This window comes from Symphalangus syndactylus, chromosome 11 (assembly GCF_028878055.3).
Source record: "Symphalangus syndactylus isolate Jambi chromosome 11, NHGRI_mSymSyn1-v2.1_pri, whole genome shotgun sequence".
NCBI lineage: Eukaryota > Metazoa > Chordata > Mammalia > Primates > Hylobatidae > Symphalangus > Symphalangus syndactylus.
In genome coordinates this window covers 130,528,886-130,547,037 of record NC_072433.2, presented here as the reverse complement: position 1 = coordinate 130,547,037, position 18,152 = coordinate 130,528,886, and the positions used below count along the sequence as shown (strand labels likewise).

Genomic DNA, 18,152 nt, shown 5'->3' with positions numbered 1-18,152 from the left:
AACCACACCCCTTAGGACAGACAACCCAAAATTGCAGTAGAGCAGAGCATTTATGTGAGGTGAACGTTGCGGGGAGGTGATGGGGTGGAGGAGTGTGTTGGAGGAGGGGAGAGGGCAGGGGTGAGCTCAGGGGGCTCTGGAGAGACCCTGTGGGGTGGACCATGGGGCGCTTTGCTCTCTTTGGACCCTGTGTGAGAGTCCTGGGGCTCCCATAGCAAAATTACCCCAAACTGGGGGCTTAAAATGACAGAAGTTTCTTCTCTCCCAGTTCTGGGGCCACAGAGACCGAAATCAAGGATCTAGGGAGGCTGCTGCAGTCCCTCCGGAGGCTCCAGGGCTCTCTCCAGCCCCTGGCAGCTCTCCGTGCTCCTGGCTCACACTGCGCCGCTCCTGTCCCTGCCCCATGGCCATCTCCCCTGGGTGTGTTTCTGTCGCCTCTTCTCATGAGGACCCCAGTGGTGGGATCAGGGCCCACCCTCCTCCGGTGTGACTCAGCTGATCACATCTGCAACGACCCTGTTTCCAAATAAGGCCACACTCTGAGATCTCCAGGGAGACATACATTTGAGGGGACACCCTTCCACACAGCACAGCCCCCAAGAGTGAAGGAAGCAGAGAGCAGGAGAGGGACTTGACTGGTGCTCAGTGACGGCTGCACGGCACAGAGGGGACACAGGACCCCCCCCCCGCACCCCACAGCTTGGCACAGAAAGGGAGGAGCCACGCTGACCGTGGAACACTAGGGGGCTACTTAGAGCCACCCCATGGGAGGTTGGGGGGTTCATGCCCCAGACAGACAATGGGGACCCAGCAGGGGCAGAGCTGGGGTTGTCTGTGCGTTGTCTGGGGCCTCCGGGGAACACAGGGCAGGGCATCTGCAAAGGGACGACTGGAGAGAGTGTGATGATGACATCACTGGAGAAGCATGAGGAGGGGCCAGCCAGCCGGCACAGCCCAGCGGGCGCCTGGGGATCGGTCACAGAGGGAAGCCACCACCAGCCTGGGCCTGTGCAATGGGAATTTCAATGAGTTCTGGATCCCAGCCTCAGCCTCTGTGTCTGTCCCTTCACTCCCATGCCAGGGACTTACTTCTCTTAATTAAGTACTGTCATGATCCCATTCTGCAGGGGAATGGACTGAAGCCCAGAGAGGTCAGGGGACTTGCCCAAGGTCACACAGCAAATTGGGGTCTGGGATTTGAATCTGTGTTTAGCTGACCCTAAAGTCCTTGCTTTTATATATGCTTTAAAAACAAAACAGAACAAAACAAAACAACACAAAATAAAACAAAACACCCTTTCCATTTCCATAATGAGAACCTCCAAACACACAAAGTAACAGCACAGCAGAGACAGGCCTGGGCCACTTCCTCTGCCCGCCTCCCATCCCCGTTCCTTACTGTCATGATTTTCATGTTTCTTTTCTGAAGGTAAAGTGTCCATACATTGAGATACAGAAATCATACGATTAGTGGAAGGTATTGGACTTGAGCTTGTCAATCTGACATGTGCATTTGTATTTTCTCTCTGTGGTATCTTAATTGTCTTACTTTACCAACAGTGCGCAGATAGTGCTTTTATAATAAGGGAAAAAACAATGCAATTATGATAAAAACGTGAAAGACACTCCTATGAGCCGGTTCCTTGCCCCACCCCGGGGAGCCCGAGTTCACTCTGTGCGTCTGCACCCCCCACCTGAGCTTTCCCATGTCCCGCCCACCTGAGACTAGACCCCAGGAAGGCCAGTGGTGGGCTCGGGGCAGGCAGCTTCCCTGAAGGGAGGGAGGATCTCAGTGGGCAGGACCCACACTCGTGGCTGCACGCAGGCCTGAGCCCCCTAAATCTCTCCCTGCTACCTCCTGGGGAGCCCCAACCACTAGCCCCATTCCACAAGAGCCTCCATCTTCAAAGGGAGAGAGTGGGCCGCTGTGCGATGCCCTCTTCTCTGAGCAGCCCCTGAGCCAATGCAATGCTGGGGAGGCCGGCCTCAGGGAGGCATTGCCCAGGCGACCAGCTCCTCCTAGCGCCTGCTGTGGGCGGCCCCGTCGCCTGGCAACCGGATGGCAGCGTCCCCTGAGCCCGGGCCACACAGCTGCACCCAGCCCTACCCGGTTCCCCCCAGGCCTGCAGGACCCCTGGGGCCCTGTCCTTATTTCCCACCACCGGGACAGCCAAAGCTCTGGTCACAATGAACATCGCCTTCTCCAGGTGAGTGGGCCGCCACCAGCCTGGCTGTGAGGGAGGTGGAAGCAGGGTTTTGAGGCCCGGAGCACCAGGAAAGACGAGGGCAGCAGGGCCCGCTGCCGGGGGTGGGGGTGGGGGTAAGGGGCGCTCTCCCTCCCACGCCGCCTCCACCGCCATCCAGCTCACGGAAGACAGGGCTTGGGACTACAGAAGCTTCCAGAATCTGGCTTCTGTCTGCTTCTCCAGCATCACTGCCTGTGTATCTGGAGCAGCCAAATTCATCCCCTTTCCTTTCTCGCCTCCACCTGGAAAACCCCCATCACACCTCAACCCCAGCCAGGCCTCTCCCTTTCCGTGGAGGCCCAGTCCATGCTGCCCCGGCCCATGCCATCCCTGCTCTCACAACCTGCCTGCCCTGCCCCGTTCATTTCCATGCCTGGTTCCTCTGAGGTTCAAATTCCAGGCACCCTCTCAAGCATCCGATGTGTTTTTATCTTTTTTATTTTTTTGAGACGGACTCTCTCACTCTGTAGCCCAAGCTGGAGTCCAGTGGTGCAATCTCGATCTCGGCTCACTGCAACCTCCACCTCCTGGGCTGAAGCGATTCTCATGCCTCAGCCTCCTAAGTAGCTGGGACTACAGGCGTGCTAACACACCCGGCTGATTTTTTGTATTTTAGTAGAGACAGGGTTTCACCATGTTGCCCAGGGTGGTCTTGAACTCCTGAGCTCAGGCAATCTGTACCCCTCGGCCTCCCAAAGAGCTGGGATGACAGGCATGAGCCACCGCGCCCGGCCCTGATGTGTTTTTAAAATGCAGCTTCTCAGGCGCACTCCCAGGGATTCTGGTGCACTCGCCTGGGGTGGGGGCCTGAGCCCCAGTGTCTGACTTCTGACCCCTGTGCTGCTGAATCAGGGGCTGTGAGGACCCTACCTGCAGGAACAGAGGCTGGGTCTGGCTGTGTGACCTGTAGCAAGATGCTTCACCTCTCTGGGCCTCAGTTCACTCCATTTTCATATGGTGATACCAGCAGCGCCTTGCTTACAGGGCAGTGCACGCAGAGTGTTTTGCGGCGAGGGTGGCAAGAGAGGGTCTGTCGGGACACAGGGCTGCTCCTCAGGACGTTTCTCCAGTCAGGGATTTGATGAGAGGGTTGCACCGGGGACTTTGGTCACAGGGAGAGAGGTGGGGACAGTGACACGCTGGGGATGAGGGAAAGGAGAGGGCATGAGGAGGCCCAGGAAGGAGGCAGAGGCCAGGCCTCCGTGGATGTCTTAGAAGCCTGAATGCAGCGGATCAGTCATCGCGCACCTGCTGCAGGGAGGCGCTGGACTGGGAGCCCTTAAAGGTAAGTCAGGGCTGGGTGTGGTGGCTCACGCCTGTCATCCCAACACTTTGGGAGGCCAAGACAGGCAGATCACCTGAGGTCAGGAGTTCAAGACCAGCCTGGCCAACATGGTGAAACCAGGTCTCTATTAAAAATACAAAAATTAGCCAGGCATGGTGGCGGGTGCCTGTAATCCCAGCTACTCAGGAGGCTGAGGCAGGAGAATTACTTCAAACCAGGAGGCAGAGGTTGCAGTAAGCCAAGATCATACCATTGCACTCCAGCCTGGGCGACAGAGCAAGACTCTGTCTCAAAAAAAAAAAAACAAAAACAAAAAACAAAGAGGGGGCAGGTCTGCAGCCAAGCCCGCGTTGATATTCCTGCCCACTACTGACCAGCCCAGGCAGATCCCCGTCATCAGCCTCAATGGCCCTGATGCTGACACCTTGAGTGACAGCCTGTGGCATGTGCATGCCACACTGGAGGCTGGCTGGTGGCAGCTCCTGTTTTCATAACTATTGTCTGCTCTTGGCATGACCGGGGCCCTGCATCACTGCCCAGAATGGCCGCTCAGGTCCCCGTCTCCACAGGGACAGCCAGGTGGGGGTGATGGAGAATACCGTGGCCAACACGGAGAAGTACTTTGGGCAGTTCTGCTCGCTGCTGGCCGCCTACACGCACAAGACGGCCCGGCTGCGGGACAAGGCAGACCAGCTGGTCAAGCAGCTCATCGACTTTGCCAACTCTGAGAACCCTGAGCTGCGGGCCACCATGAGGGGCTTTGCTGAGGACCTGGCCAAAGTGCAGGATTACCGACACGCCCAGGTGAGTGCTGCCGGCGCGGGTCTGGGATGCTGAGGGGCACCCAGGCTCCAATGCCAAGGTCAGGCCTGAGGGCTGCAGGAGCCCTGCTGTGGCCACAGCCAATGAGTGTGTCTCCAGAGACATCCACCAAGAGTAGACATTTACACTTTCTCCAGGGTCACACCTCCGCCTGCAGGATTGAGAGCCCAGGAGGCTTTGCTGAGTCGGATGAAGGGTCAACAAAGCAAGGAAACCCCCGAATCCAGCCCTGGGGGCTCCATGAACCCCTGAAGGAGACACATCCAGGGCCTATGAGAGCCTCGAGAAGGAACAGAAATCCTGGGGGGCAGTCAGGGGCAAGGAGGCTGCAGGGTGTTTAGGAAATAATTAAAAATAGAAATTCCTGCCAGCCCAGAAAAATCCTCACCATGAATTGCAGAAAAGAATAAAAAAGGGCCAGGTGCTCACACCTGTAATCCCAGCACTCGGGGAGGCCTAGGTACACAGATTGCCTGAGCACGGGAGTTCAAGATCAGCCCAGGCAACATAGCAAGACTCTATCTCTAAATAAATAAATAAATAAATAAGCAAGCAAGCACCGGTGGTCCCAGCTACTCAGAAGGCTGAGACAGGAGGATCATTTGAGCCTGGAAGGTCGAGGCTGGAGCCATGATCGAGCCTCTGCACTCCAGCCTAGGAGACAGTGCGAGACTTTATCTCAAAAAATACCAAGAAACAAACAATGGCACAGCTTTACAATTGAGTAAGCTTTAAACAAGACAGCAACGCATGCCACGGGCAATCCAGGAAAGATCGCACAGGCAGAAATGGCACTCTCTTCTCCAGGCAGGCAGACACAGCCCACGGTGCTCATGTTCTCAAGACAGATGACAACTGTCCCTCAGTAAGAGGCTTTGACAACCCCATTTCTCACCAGTACATCCTGATTTCACCTGGTAGCACGGTGGCCACCTGTACTAGCTAATTATCTTTATTTTATAAAAAAAATTTTAAGAGACGGCATTTTGCCATGTGGCCCAGGCTGGTCTTGAACTCCTGGGCTCAAGCCATCCTCCCACCTCTGCCTCCCAAAGTGCTGGGATTTACAGGCATGAGCCACCATGCCTGGCCTAGTTAATTACCTTTAACCAAAGGAAAAATAAAACTTCTCACGGCTCTGTGACAAGCAGGTGGCAGAGCTTGGAGGCAGGAGCCTACACTAAACTCCCGCGGAGACCGGCGGAAGACCAGGGCACCAGGAGGCAGGGTGCCATCTTCCTTGATGTCTACATGTTCAGAGACAGCTCCTGGCCCTCACAAAGACATTCCTGACTGTAAAATTGGCAACAGGCTGCTTTAGTATTTTGTTGTTTTTGGTTTTTTGAGATGGAGTCTCAGTCTGTTGCCCAGGCTGGAGTGAAGTGTCGCAATCTCGGCTCACTGCAACCTCCAGCCTTGCAGGTTCAAGTGACTCTCCTGCCTCAGCCTCCCAAGTAGCTGGGACTACAGGCATGCACCACCGTGCCCAGCTAATTTTTTGTATTTTTAGTGGAGACAGCGTTTCACCATGTTGGCCAGGCTGGTCTTGAACTCCTGACCTCAGGTGATCCGCCGGCCTCTGCCTCCCAAAGTGCTGGGATTACAGGAGTGAGCCACCGCGCCTGGCCCCACTGTGACTCTCGATAGAAGTCTTGTCCCCAAAGCGAGGCTCAGTTTTCTCATCCGCAAGGTGGGTTTGTCATCGCCACCCTGTGTGGCAGTTGGGAGACGGGGCCAGGGCTGCCGTGTAGACAGACTGAGCACACACCAGGGGCCTGTCCTGCCACGCTCAGTGATGACACTCCCTGAGTTCTGGGCCAGGCACCATCTGCCTACTGTCCGGAAACCCTGCTGGGTGCACCCATGACCTCATTTGACAGGTGAGGAAATGAGGCTTCGAGAGACTGAATGTGTTGCTGGAGCCCTTGGGAGGCAGAGCTGGGCCCTGAACCCAGCTCGGTGCCTCCAACACGCAGGGAAAAGGGAGTGCATCTTGTGCTCCCCTCCCCCCCGCACAGCTCTGGACACGAGGCTCCTGGGCGCGAACTGTGCTTTATATGCCCAGGCTGGAGGCAGGCAGCACCCTTCGCTCAGATCCCCTGGTGTCCCCGCTCCCCCAGGTTGAGAGGCTGGAGACCAAGGTGGTCAACCCCCTGAAGCTCTACGGGGCACAGATCAAGCATACACAGGTGAGCTGGGGCACCTCAGCGTGGGTGGCGTCCCTGTCTTGCCCTGTGGGATCCCAGGAAACAGCCCTCCTCCTTGTCTGCAGGCTGAGATCAAGAAATTCAAACGTGTCCGAAATCATGAGATCAAACAACTGGAAAAACTGGAGAAACTGAGGCAGAAGTCACCCTCAGATCGGCAAATGATCGTATCCTCCCCTGGAAGTGGGGCCTGGGGCTGCCGGGCCAGGGTGTCCACTCACCCTGATGTCCTCTGAGGTTTTCTTTGCCTGGGCCCGCTGGCTAGGGGCTGTGAAGGGGGTGGACCACCCCAACGGGGCTGCCTGGGCTTAACTTGGTTCCTTAACAGCACGTTTTTCAGTCCCAGGTGGGTGTCACATGTCTGTCTGTGGCAGGCAGAATCACACGTAGGAAATACACAACCTCACAAAACGGCCAGGTAGGCTTTACCTGGGCAGAAGCAGGTGTGTGCGGGACCTTGTGCTCAGGATGGAAAAGCCAAAGATACTGGTAAAAAGGGGCTCTGGGGGTCTGGAGACCTGGGCTCTGTCCCATCGTTGACATCATCCAACAAGTCACTCCCTCCACGGGCCTCAGTTTCCCCGCCAGTTACTTATTTAATGCTCACATCAGTTGGGCACTGCTAGCCTCATCCCCATAGTCTACAGGAGGAAACCAGGGCTCATAGAGACGCAGTTATAGGAGCTCATGGGGCACAGTAGGTGGAAGGGACCCCACATGCTGTCTGTCGCACTGTCCTGCCCCATGGGAAAGACGCAGGGGCCGGGAGGTAGAGTGAGAGCTGGAGGAGGGCTAGTCACCTCCGCTGTATGTGTAATTGATTTGTGACTGAGTGTGTGACCTCATCCAAAGAGTGCCCCCCCCTTTTTTTGAGAGACAGAGTCTCGCTCTGTTGCCCAGGCTGGAGTGCAAGTGGCAGAGTCTCGGCTCACTGCAACCTCTGCCTCCAGGGTTCAAGTGATTCTCCTACCCCACCCTCCCCAGTAGCTGGGATTACAGGCACCCACCACTGTGCCTGGCTAATTTTTGTATTTTTAGTACAGACGGGGTTCTGCCATGTTGGCCAGGCTGGTCTTGAACTCCTGACCTCAGGCGTTCCACCTGCCTCAGGCTTCCAAAATGCTGGGATTACAGGCCTGGACACAAAGAGTGCCCCTTAATGGAGCTAAGCCAGCGGTCCTCACCTGGGCGCATTTCACTGTCTGGCGATGTTTCTGGCTGCTCACGACTGGAGAGCTCTGCTAGAACGTGTTAAGTTTTTCCCACTGTGGTGAAAAATGACCACAGACTCACTGTTCAGGAGGTTAGAGGTCCATCGTGGGCCCACTGGGCTAAATCAAGGTACGGAAAGGGCTGGTTCCTTCTAGAAGTTCCTGTGAGAGTCTGTGCCCTCGCCTTTTCCAGCTTCCAGAGGCCACGCACATCCCTTGGCTTGTGGCCCCTCCCCTGTCTTCAAGCTGGCAGCCTGCACCTTCCCTGTATAGTCACGTCTTTCCCCTGACTCTCTTGCCCGCCTCCCTCTTCCACTTGAAAGGACCCTTTGATTGCACTGCCTGTAGCAGATAATCCAAAATCATCTCCCAGGGCAAGGATGGCTGATGAGCAACCTTCATTCCACCTGCTACCCTAACTCCCGTTTGCCTTGGCAGGAGAATCCCTTGACAGGTGCCAGGGATTAGGATGTAGACATCTTTGGGGGGCCGTTATCCCACCTACCACCTGGCATCCAGTGGGGAGAGGCCAGGGATGCTGCTAAACCTCCCACAGTGCCCCGGACACTAGTGCTGAGCGTGGGGAGTCCTGACCTACACGAATGTGGGTCACAGCCCTGCCCGAGCACCTCCAGGTTCTATCCTAGATCCTGCCTGGGTCACCCACCATCTCTGCCACCATTTGTTTGAGTGACAACAGCTTTCCCTTCTTTCCTGAGGGCTTCCTAGATGCCAGCCCCCAGCTGTCTCTTCCCATCTCGGGCGCTTCACAAACATGAAGGTGGTATTCAGTCCCCATTTTAAAGACGAATCTGAAGCCAAGAAAGGTCCCACAAGCAGTTAAGTGGCAAATTTCGAAGCAGCTCCAAGGTGTTCAACTCTAAACGCCAGATTCACGTCTGGGCTTGGCATGGAGTAAGCGTCTATAGATGTTGATCAAAGGAACAAAAGAGTTAATTACCTAAACCTGTTCCTCATGAAGAAATTAATTATCAATGAACGGGGAGCATCTGTCCTAAGGGCTCAGCAGGGGCCGCTGTTTAATTTTTACAACAGCCCTGCTAAGCAAGTCTCATTACTGTCCTCTGTTTACAAGCAAGGAAATTGAGGCTCAGAGAGGATAAGTGACTTGCCTGAGGTCACACAGCTAGCAGGCAGGTGTGTCTCACTCCAGTGCTGTTCCTTCAGCCGGGGTCCTACTCAGCCATTCCTTTGATGACCAAATTAGCAAGAAACGTCACTTGAGGCAGGAGAGCTGGCCTGAGAGAAGGGTTTAGAGACAAAGTGATTCAGAAAGGTGTCTAAGGGCCAGAAGCACCCCATGACAATTTCTACCTCGTGTGTCCCTGGGGCCAGGCGGAGACCAGAGTGCAGAGGGCCGCTGTGGACTCCAGCCGCACCACCCTCCAGCTGGAGGAGACGGTGGAGGCCTTCCAGAGGCAGAAGCTGAAGGACCTGCAGGTGAGGGCGGCTGGCCGGGATGGGATGCGCCCTGGGCTGCCTTGTGTGTGTGCGCACGCACGCGTGTACACGTGTCTATGTACAGGCATCAGTAGGAGAGTGTGTGTGTGTGTGTGTGTGGGTCTGTGTACACGTGTGAGCAATGGCAGGCGTGAGTGAGCTTATGCCCACACAAGCTCCCGGCACAGTTAATCCTGGCCACAGGGCATCAGAGGCTGGTGCTCAGGGCAGCTGTCCCAGCACAGCTGGAAGCCACTGGGTGGCCCTAGGTCCAGTTCCTAGCCAGGAAGAGTTTGTCTCCCTCCACACACACTCCCCACTTCCTCTCCACACAGGATTGCTCTAACCTCTTTTTCTCCTCAAAGCTCCAAACCCCCTCCCTGAACAAGCCACGTTGAGGCCCAGCAGCTGGGCGTGGCTGCCTTCCTCCTGCCACGCAGATCCCCTCCCCAGTGCCACAGAGCCCCGGGTTCAGAGCTCCAGCTCTTAGAAGAGGAGCTCAGAGAGGTGGGGTCTTTCGGGACTAGCTGATCGCAGAGATTCCTTCCCCAGCTCTCGAGCCCTCTCTAGTCCATTCTCCAAAGGTGCACACTGCCCTGGGGATTTTTGTTTTGTTTTGGTTTTTGTTTTTTTTTAGATGGAGTCTCACTCGGTTGCCCAGGCTGGAGTGCAGTGGTACGATCTCCGCTCACTGCAACTTCCACCTCCCGGATTCAAGTGATTCTCCTGCCCCAGCCTCCTGAGTAGCCGGGATTACAGGCATATACCACCACGCCCAGCTAATTTTTGTATTTTTAGTAGAGATGGTCGGGGGTGGGGGGGGGTCTCACCAAGTTGGCCAGGCTGGTCTCGAACTCCTGACCTCAATTGATCCACCTGCCTTGGCCTCCTAAAGTGCCGGGATTACAGGCGTGACCCACCGCACCTACCCCAGGGGTCTCTTAAAAGGCAGGTCCAATTCACCATCGCTGGGCTGAGCACCCTCTTGTGGCTCCCCTTGTTCTAAGGATTGGAACCAAAATCCTTTCCAGACTCCTGAAGCCCTGACCCAGGCCTGCGGCCTCATCCTGCCCGCGGCACTCCAAGCTCCAGTGCACAGAGCCCATTCCCACCCGAGGCCTTTGCAGGGTTCTACCTTGATCTGCGTCCAGTCGGTGCCTCCTCCTCCTCCTTCGGCTTCAACCTCATTCTTTGGGGAAAGTCACGCGGACCCCAGACTGGTCAGGCCCCTTGTTTATACGCCCTACTCCACTCCCACGGGGCTGCCATCCCAGGTTGAATGGTTAATTGCATATTCAATTCACGTGTTACTTTAACAAGTGTGGAATGCGCACCTACTGCATGCCAGGTGCTGTGCCTGATGCTGGGTGCACCATGCCCAACAAACAAGGTCCCTGAGCTCATGGAGTTGACACCGTTGGGGCGGGAGGAGATGGACGGATAATATGGTCTGTGATGTATTGTGTGCCATCTATCACATTCATCACATCGTGGAGCAGAGAAGCCTGTGAGGTCACCGTGTAACACACTCCGTGTCAGTGCCACAGGACAGGCCCCCTGCCGGATCCCAGCCACCAGGGTCCAGGGCCTGGCACCTAGTGGGTATTCTGTAAATGCTTGTGGCGTGAATGAATGACTGAACGCCTACATGAATGAATGCACAAGGGAATGAAGTGTCAGTGATAAGTGCTCACGCTGCCTACATAGCAAGGAGGACCTGAAACAGTCGGCAGACATTATTCAGCACCTGATGTGTTTGGGGCTGGGTGGGCAGCACCAGGGAGCGTGGACCACACGGTTCTCCAGGCCAGGGGCCAACAGAAGCACAGTTTAGAAGTGGGCGTGCTTTCAAGTTCTGGGATTAAATTCGTAAGAGATGTGAATCCAAACCATGCCTTCAAAGCCCTTCACATTTCAAAAGAGATAAAAGCAAGAACTTGAGCCCGTCATCACCACCTGTCTTAGCCCGTCCAGCCTGCGCCAACACAACACTTTAAGCTGGGTGATTTATAAACAACAGAAGTTTATTTCTCACCGTGTTGGAGGCTGGGCAGTCCAAGACCGAGGCTCCAGCAGATTCAGCATCCGAGCAGGGCCTGTTCCCCATGGCTGGTGCCTTCTACGCGTCCGCATGTGGCAGAAGGGGCAGAAAAGCTCCCTCCAGTCTTTTTTACCAGGGCACTAATCCCATTCATGAAAGTGGAGCCCTCCTGTGGATCACTTGAGGTCAGGAGTTCAATACCATCCTGGCCAACATGGTGAAACCCCGTCCCTACTAAAAAATACAAAAATGAGCCAGGCGTGGTGGCACACGTCTATAATCCCAGTAACTCAGGAGGCTGAGGCAGGAGAATCGCTTGAACCTGGGAGGCGGAGATTGCAGTGATTGCAGTGAGCCGAGATCACACCACTTCACTGCAGCCTGGGTGACAGAGGGAGACTCCATCTCAAAAAAATAAAATAAAATAAAATAAAATAAAATAAAATAAAATAAAATAAAATAAAGTAAAACAAAATAAAATAAAAGGCTCCTGTGAAAAGATCTCCAGGACCGATTGTTAGCAGGGGAAAAGCAAGCTCAGACGAGAGTGAAAAAGGGAGAAGAATACTGGCTTATGTAAGGAAGCAAGGCGGGAATACACAGAAACTTCTCAACGTGATCTCAGGAGGCGGAGGGGAAGTGAAAGAAAGGAACAGGATGGAGGATGGAGAGCAAGTCTCCTCAATCGACACTTTGGCATAGTTTATATTTATTTATTTACTTACTTATGTACTTAGTAGGGACAGGGTGTCACCATGTTGCCCAGGCTGGTCTTGAACTCCTGGGCTCAAGTAATCCTCCTGACTCAGCCTCCCAGAGTACTGAGATTACAGGCATGAGCCACTGTGCTTGGCCAATAGTTTTGATTTTTGAGCCATGCAAATGTGTTCTCTGTCAAAGAAAAGTAATTTTAAAATAACATGTCGAAACTCCCCACCTAGGGCCTGTCCCGACACGGACAGCTCCCCTCTCCCCCACCCCATCTGCCTGCGTCCCAGGCTTCCCTGGGCTCTTTCTCACTGCGATGCTTACATTCTTTGGGTTTCTCTCCCCACAGAAATTTTTTTCTGATTTTGTAACTATTGAGATGGTTTTCCATGCCAAAGCGGTGGAGGTGTATTCTAGCGCCTTCCAGACCCTGGAGAAGTATGACCTGGAGAGGGATCTACAGGTGGGTCACAGACACCACATTTCCTATTTGGTGAAGTGGGGCAGAATTTCATTTTGGTTTTGTCTTGATAGAAGCAGTTTTTGTTGGTAACATTTCACAACTTTTCTAACTTTGAAGACTCATGCTGATGAAGCATTGGCAATATCTGCCCCTGGGTGGGTGCCAAACTGAGGATAATTTTTCCCAACGCTATTTGGAATATCAACATATTCATCATCATTGGGGTGTTTAAAAACAAATGGATTGGCAGAACGTGGTGGTTCACGCCCGTAATCCCAGCACTTTGGGAGGCCGAGGCAGGCGGATCACCTGAGGTCAGGAGTTCGAGGCCAGCCTGGCCAACATGGTAAAAGTCTGTCTCTACTAAAATACAAAATTAGCCAGGCGTGGTGGTGGGCACCTGCAATCCCAGCTACTTGGGAGGCTGAGGCAGGACACTCGCTTGAACCCGGGAGGTGGAGGTTGCAGTGAGCCAAGATCATGCCACTGCACTCCAGCCTGGGCAAGAGAGAGAGACTCCGTCAAAAAACAAAACAAACAAACAGACAAACAAAAAACAAAGCACGAATGGATCAACAACAATAAAAAGCATTTCCTGGCTGATGCTTGGTGTAGTTTTGAAATAGAAGGAAGTGCCTTTTATCCCCATCTGATCTGGTTAAAATCTAGAATGAACTGTTTGCATTATCTGTAACACCCTTCCTCAAGCCTAATATTGTAAAGCAGCAATCAGTTATCATGATTGTCTTCTGTGGGTCTGCGGTTGATGGGGCTCACCTGGGCAGTCCTCAGGTGGAGCCTTCATGTGGTTGCCATTGGTCAGAGGCTGGGGCTGTCTTTTCTTAGCTTTCCTCCCTCATGTCTAGCGGAAGGTGGCTGTCATCTGAGCATAGGACAGGCCACGAGATTTGCAGGGCCCACTGCAAAATGAAAATGTGGGGCCCATCAACAATTGCTAAGATCTTCACGACAGCAGCATCAGAGTGCTAAGCCAAGCATGGGGTCCTTCTGGGCGTGGAGCCCCTGGCAACTGTATGAGCCGCACCCCACAAAGCCTGGCCTCCCTGGGTCTTCCTCAGGGTCTATAGCCACAGTGGCTGCCCACGGCTTTTCCATGGGGCCTGGGCTTCCTCACAGCAGCTGGTTCCAAGAGGGAGTGTCACCATTTTTTTTTTTTTTTGAGACGGAGTCTCGCTCTCTCGCCCAGGCTGGAGTGCAGTGGCTCACTGCAAGCTCTGCCTCCCAGGTTCACGCCATTCTCCTGCCTCCGCCTCCCGAGTAGCTGGGACTACAGTTGCCCACCACCACGCCCAGCTAATGTTTTATATTTTTAGTAGAGACGGAGTTTCACCGTGTTAGCCAGGATGGTCTCAATCTCCTGACCTCGTGATCTGCCTGCCTCGGCCTCCCAAAGTGCTGGGATTACAGGCGTGAGCCACCGCGCCCGGCACTCGATCACCTTTTATGACCTAACTTCAGCAGTAACCCAGTGTGGCTTTGCCATATTCCATTTGTTAGAAGCGAATCTCTGAGGCTGCCTGTATTCAAGGGGAGAGGAATTTGATTCTAGCTCCTGATGGGGGAAGCATCAGATCGTCTGAGTTACCAATAAGCCTTAAAACTACCATGAGAGGTTTGATGCAGGTCAGAGGGGCTGTCTCGCATTCAGTCACTTTACAATATTCTTTTTAGGGGAAAGGGGGATCTCGAATCCAGCTGTTTTCCTGTGTGATGATGGTCATGTTACCTGGCCTCTCTGGGCCTCTCCCATCTGTAAAAGGGGTGATAATGCCCACTCAGTAGGCTGCTGTAGATTATGTGGAATAAGAAACAGGAAGCTTCTGGAGAGGACCGTGGAGTTCCTTGGGCATTAGCTGTCTCGGGCCTTCTTATTCCACTGTCTTTCCATCCCACTCCCCCGACCCACGCTGTGTTTTCCCATTGGATCCAACCCACCCTGGTCTCTCCCCGGCAGGATTTTAGAGCCAAGATGCAAGGGGTTTATGGGCATTATGACACTCGGCCGCTTGCCAACACCAACCCCTCTCCATCTATTCTTCAGTCTCTCACCAGCCAGGTGAGTGTGTGGGTGGGTGGGGGTTACACCTAAAATGACGTGCACAGCCTGGGAGGCCCTGTGGTAGTAACCCCAGGGATTAGAGGAGGGTGGCTGAGAACTCAAATTTGAAATGAGAGGCTGAGGGGGCAGGGGTGGTGGGAGCGTGGAGGGCTGCCCAGGGGTTTGACCAGGACTTTGCCTTGAAGTAGAACGAAGCTGGGCGTGGTGGCTCATGCCTGTAATCCCAGCGCTTTAGGAGGCTGAGGTGGGCGGATCACTTGAGGTCAGGAGTTTGAGACCAGCGTGGCCAACATGGTAAAAGCCCATCTCTATTAAAAAAAAAAAAAGCAAAAATTAGCTGGGTGTGGTGGTGTATGCCTGTAATCCCAGCTACTTGGGAGGCTGAGGCAGGAGAATCGCTTGAACCCGGGAGGCAGAGGTTGCAGTAAGCCGAGATCGTACCACTGCACTCCAGCCCAGGTTACAGAGCGAGACTCTGTCTCAGGAAAAAAAAAAAAAAAAAAAAAAGTAGAATCAATGAAGCCACGTCACCCAGTGTGGTAGGCCACACAGTCCCTGCCGTGGCTGCCATGGGTCCTGAGCGCCCCCTGGAGGCACTCTGAGGTATTGCCACTTGAGAAACAGGCCCCCAGTCAGGTCCACACCTCCATCCCAGCCCGTGGGCCCGCAGCTTCCAGAATCCAGGGCTCCTCAGAGGTTAGGGAGGTGATTAGGTGCATACATTAGACGTTACCTTACAGCCCCAGGAAGGCCTACCATCAGGTGCATTTATATTTCTTCCGGGAACTCTGCAGGTCCAGCTGGGTAGGGCAAATGAAGACCCTGAACTTCCTCGTGCCAATCATGGCAGGTTTAGTCTCTGTGAGGGGGGGGTTAAGGGGCAGCCAGCCCACTGTGGGGGCAGGGTGGGCATCTCATGCTTCCAGGACATTCTCTCTAGCGATGGTAGGGTAAGTGCAAGCCCAAGCGGTTTAAAATAATCCCAGACTGCCTGGAGGCTTTGTTCTTACTTTCTTATTCGTTTTTCTTTGTCTTTGTTGGATTGGGTTAATTCGAAGACCTTATCTTCAAGCTCTGAATTTCCTTCTTCTACTTGGTCAGTTCTATTGCTGAGACTTTGCAGAGCATTTTGCATTTCTGTAAGTGTGTCCAATGTTTCCCGAAGTTTTGATTGTTTTTCTTTATGCTATCTATTTCTTGGTCTGAGCCCACTGCTCCTGGCGGTGTGAACTTGGGAAAGTCTCCTAGCCTCTCTTTGTCTTAGAGTCCTTGACCGCAGAGTGGCTCAGAACAGTAACCTCTGTGTAGGGCGGTGCTGAGTATCAGATGAACAGACCTATACGAAGCACAGAAAACCCGGCCTGTTGTGCAACAAACGCTCGAGACTTGTTGTTGCCATTATCATTACTGATGTTGTTGTCGTTTTATTATTATTATTATTTAGAGTGCTCAGAGCACCATACGGAGCCCAGGAAAAGAAGGGGAGGAGAGTGAGGACGACTCCATGGAGGAGGCCCCCGTGGAGGACCTCAGGGCACTGGGGCAGGGACCCCATAAATAGAGAACTGCCCACAACAGTCAGAAGAACTGAGCTGGCCTTGGATCCTCCGGTGGGCTCTGCTGTGTGCCCTCAGGCAAGCCACGTGTCCTCTGAGCCTCAGTTTCCTCATCTGTACAACAGAGCCAATATCACTCACCTCACAGGTTGCTCTGGGGGATCGCTGTGCCTGGCACATAGTAGGTGTTCAATAAATGCCCTGTGACTCTCAGCTTGATCCCGGCGCTCTCGTCCTGCCTGTAGTCCGGGGGCTCGGGTGGGGTGTGCTTGCCCCTGTGTTCATGTTGCGAGCACAGTGGATTCCTTTCCTGGGCTGCCTTGACAAAGCACCACTGCCTGGGCAGCTCAAACCTTAGAAAATCACTCTCCTGTGTTCTGGTACCCAGAAATCTGAGAGCAAGGTGTCAGCAGGGCTGGTTCTTTTTGGAGGCTCAGAGGGAGCACCCATCCCAGGCCCCCTCCAGCTTCCAGTGGCTCCTGTCCTTGGCGCGCCTGGGCTTGTAGCCGCATCCCCCGGACCCTGCCTTCCTCTTCACGTGGTGTTCTCCCGGTGTGCACTTAAGCCTGTGTCCAAACCTCCCCTGCCTATAAGGATGCCCATCATCAGAGGCCACCTTCCTCCAGGATGGTCTCATCTTGACTAATTATATCAGCAAGGACCCCATTTCCAAATAAGGTCACATTCTGAAGTATGAGGGCGGGTAGGACTTCAACATAGACCTTTGGAGGCAAAATTTAGCCTGTAACACATGGACGTGATGTGCAGGGATGCTCTTGGGACCAAGATTGTCACAGAAGTCCACAAAGGTCAGAGGGGGATGGAAGTGTAGAGAGGGTTGGGGTGTGTGGACTGGGGGCTATCTGCTGGGGCCCCTGGTGCACAGCCGGGAAGCGAATCCTCCAGACCATCTCTGAGGGCAGCTGAGGTGAGCCCACCCCTCCCAGCCTGGCATGACTCGGTGATACCGAGGCTGGGTGGAGATGTCTGGTTCCTAGAACTGGCTTCCATGGCCAGGCGCGGTGGCTCAAACCTGTAATCCAAGCACTTCGGGAGGCCGAGGCACGTGGATCACCTGAGGTCTGGAGTCTGAGACCAGCCTGGCCAACTGGTGAAACCTTATCTCTACTAAATATATAAAAAATTAGCCAGGCGTGGTGGCTTGCACCTGTAATCCCAGGTACTTGGGAGGCTGAGGCAGGAGAATCACTTGAACCAGCAGGGCAGAGGTTGCAGTGAGCCGAGATCGCGCCACTGCACTCCAGCCTGGGCAACAAAAGCAAAACTCTGTCTCAAACAACAAACAAGCAAATAAAAACAACTGGCTTCCGTGCTTCCCAGGAGTGTAGCCATCTCTGTCCCTCAAGGCCACACACTGCCCAATGGTCCCAGGTTAGAAAGTGCACCCGGAGCCGGCAGACACGGGCTGGCTCCACTGATCCCAGCACCCCCAATGGGCCACCCCCGGTCGGGGGTCCCAGCAGCTCAGAGCCAGAAAGCAGCTTGTCTCTGTTGAGACAATGGAAGGCAGGAAAAGTTCCAAATGAGGCTAAATCCTCCATGAGGAGACGGAACAGCATGGAAGCTTCTTTCTACCAACTTCCCAGGTAGGATCACAAACCTTCCACCCTGGGGCGGGGTGGGGGGCTGTTCTAGCTGAGGAATCCTTTCAAGGACCTGGGGTGGGGCATCCACGCTGAGGGGGGCTCATCCCTGGCTAGCCTCCTGCATTCTGAAGACCTGGGCTGGGAATGGTCCACCCGGTGGCCTCTCATGCTGTCCTGGTGGATAACCGCTGAGCTCTAGAGCCAGAAAGCCCCAAGTTCGCATTCCCCCCATGGAGTGCCCTGGTTTTTTTCATCAGCAAAGTGAGGGACACACATCTTTCTCACAGGATCGAGGTAGGGTTGGCGTCTTCATCACAGTGATTTTGTGGAGACAGAGTCTCACTCTGTCACCCACGCTGGAATGAAGTGGTGCCATCTCAGCTCACTGAAACTTCTGCCTCCCAAGTTCAAGTGACTCTCGTGCCTCAACCTCCCCTGTAGTTGGGACTACAGGCACCTGCCACC

The 18,152-nt window shown here is 54.2% G+C and overlaps 1 protein-coding gene across 1 annotated transcript; it reads left to right on the top strand.

The window, feature by feature from the left end:
• The first annotated feature begins 2,067 nt into the window (after nt 1-2,067).
• Nucleotides 2,068-16,299, top strand: CIBAR2 (CBY1 interacting BAR domain containing 2). The gene is made up of 9 exons (XM_055298367.2): nt 2,068-2,207; nt 4,101-4,335; nt 6,474-6,542; nt 6,626-6,727; nt 6,901-6,906; nt 9,128-9,232; nt 12,331-12,444; nt 14,420-14,521; nt 15,969-16,299. Exons 1-9 carry the CDS (start codon nt 2,188-2,190, stop codon nt 16,083-16,085), a joined length of 870 nt encoding a protein of 289 aa, XP_055154342.1. The 5' UTR covers nt 2,068-2,187; the 3' UTR covers nt 16,086-16,299.
• The last annotated feature ends 1,853 nt before the right edge of the window (nt 16,300-18,152 follow it).

Excerpts from the sequence above, each read along its gene's own strand:
- CIBAR2 (XM_055298367.2), top strand. The coding sequence starts at position 2,188 with ATGAACATCGCCTTCTCCAG. Across the intron at positions 4,336-6,473 it reads AGGATTACCGACACGCCCAG|GTTGAGAGGCTGGAGACCAA; the intron begins GTGAGTGCTGCC and ends CCGCTCCCCCAG. Across the intron at positions 12,445-14,419 it reads ACCTGGAGAGGGATCTACAG|GATTTTAGAGCCAAGATGCA; the intron begins GTGGGTCACAGA and ends TCTCCCCGGCAG.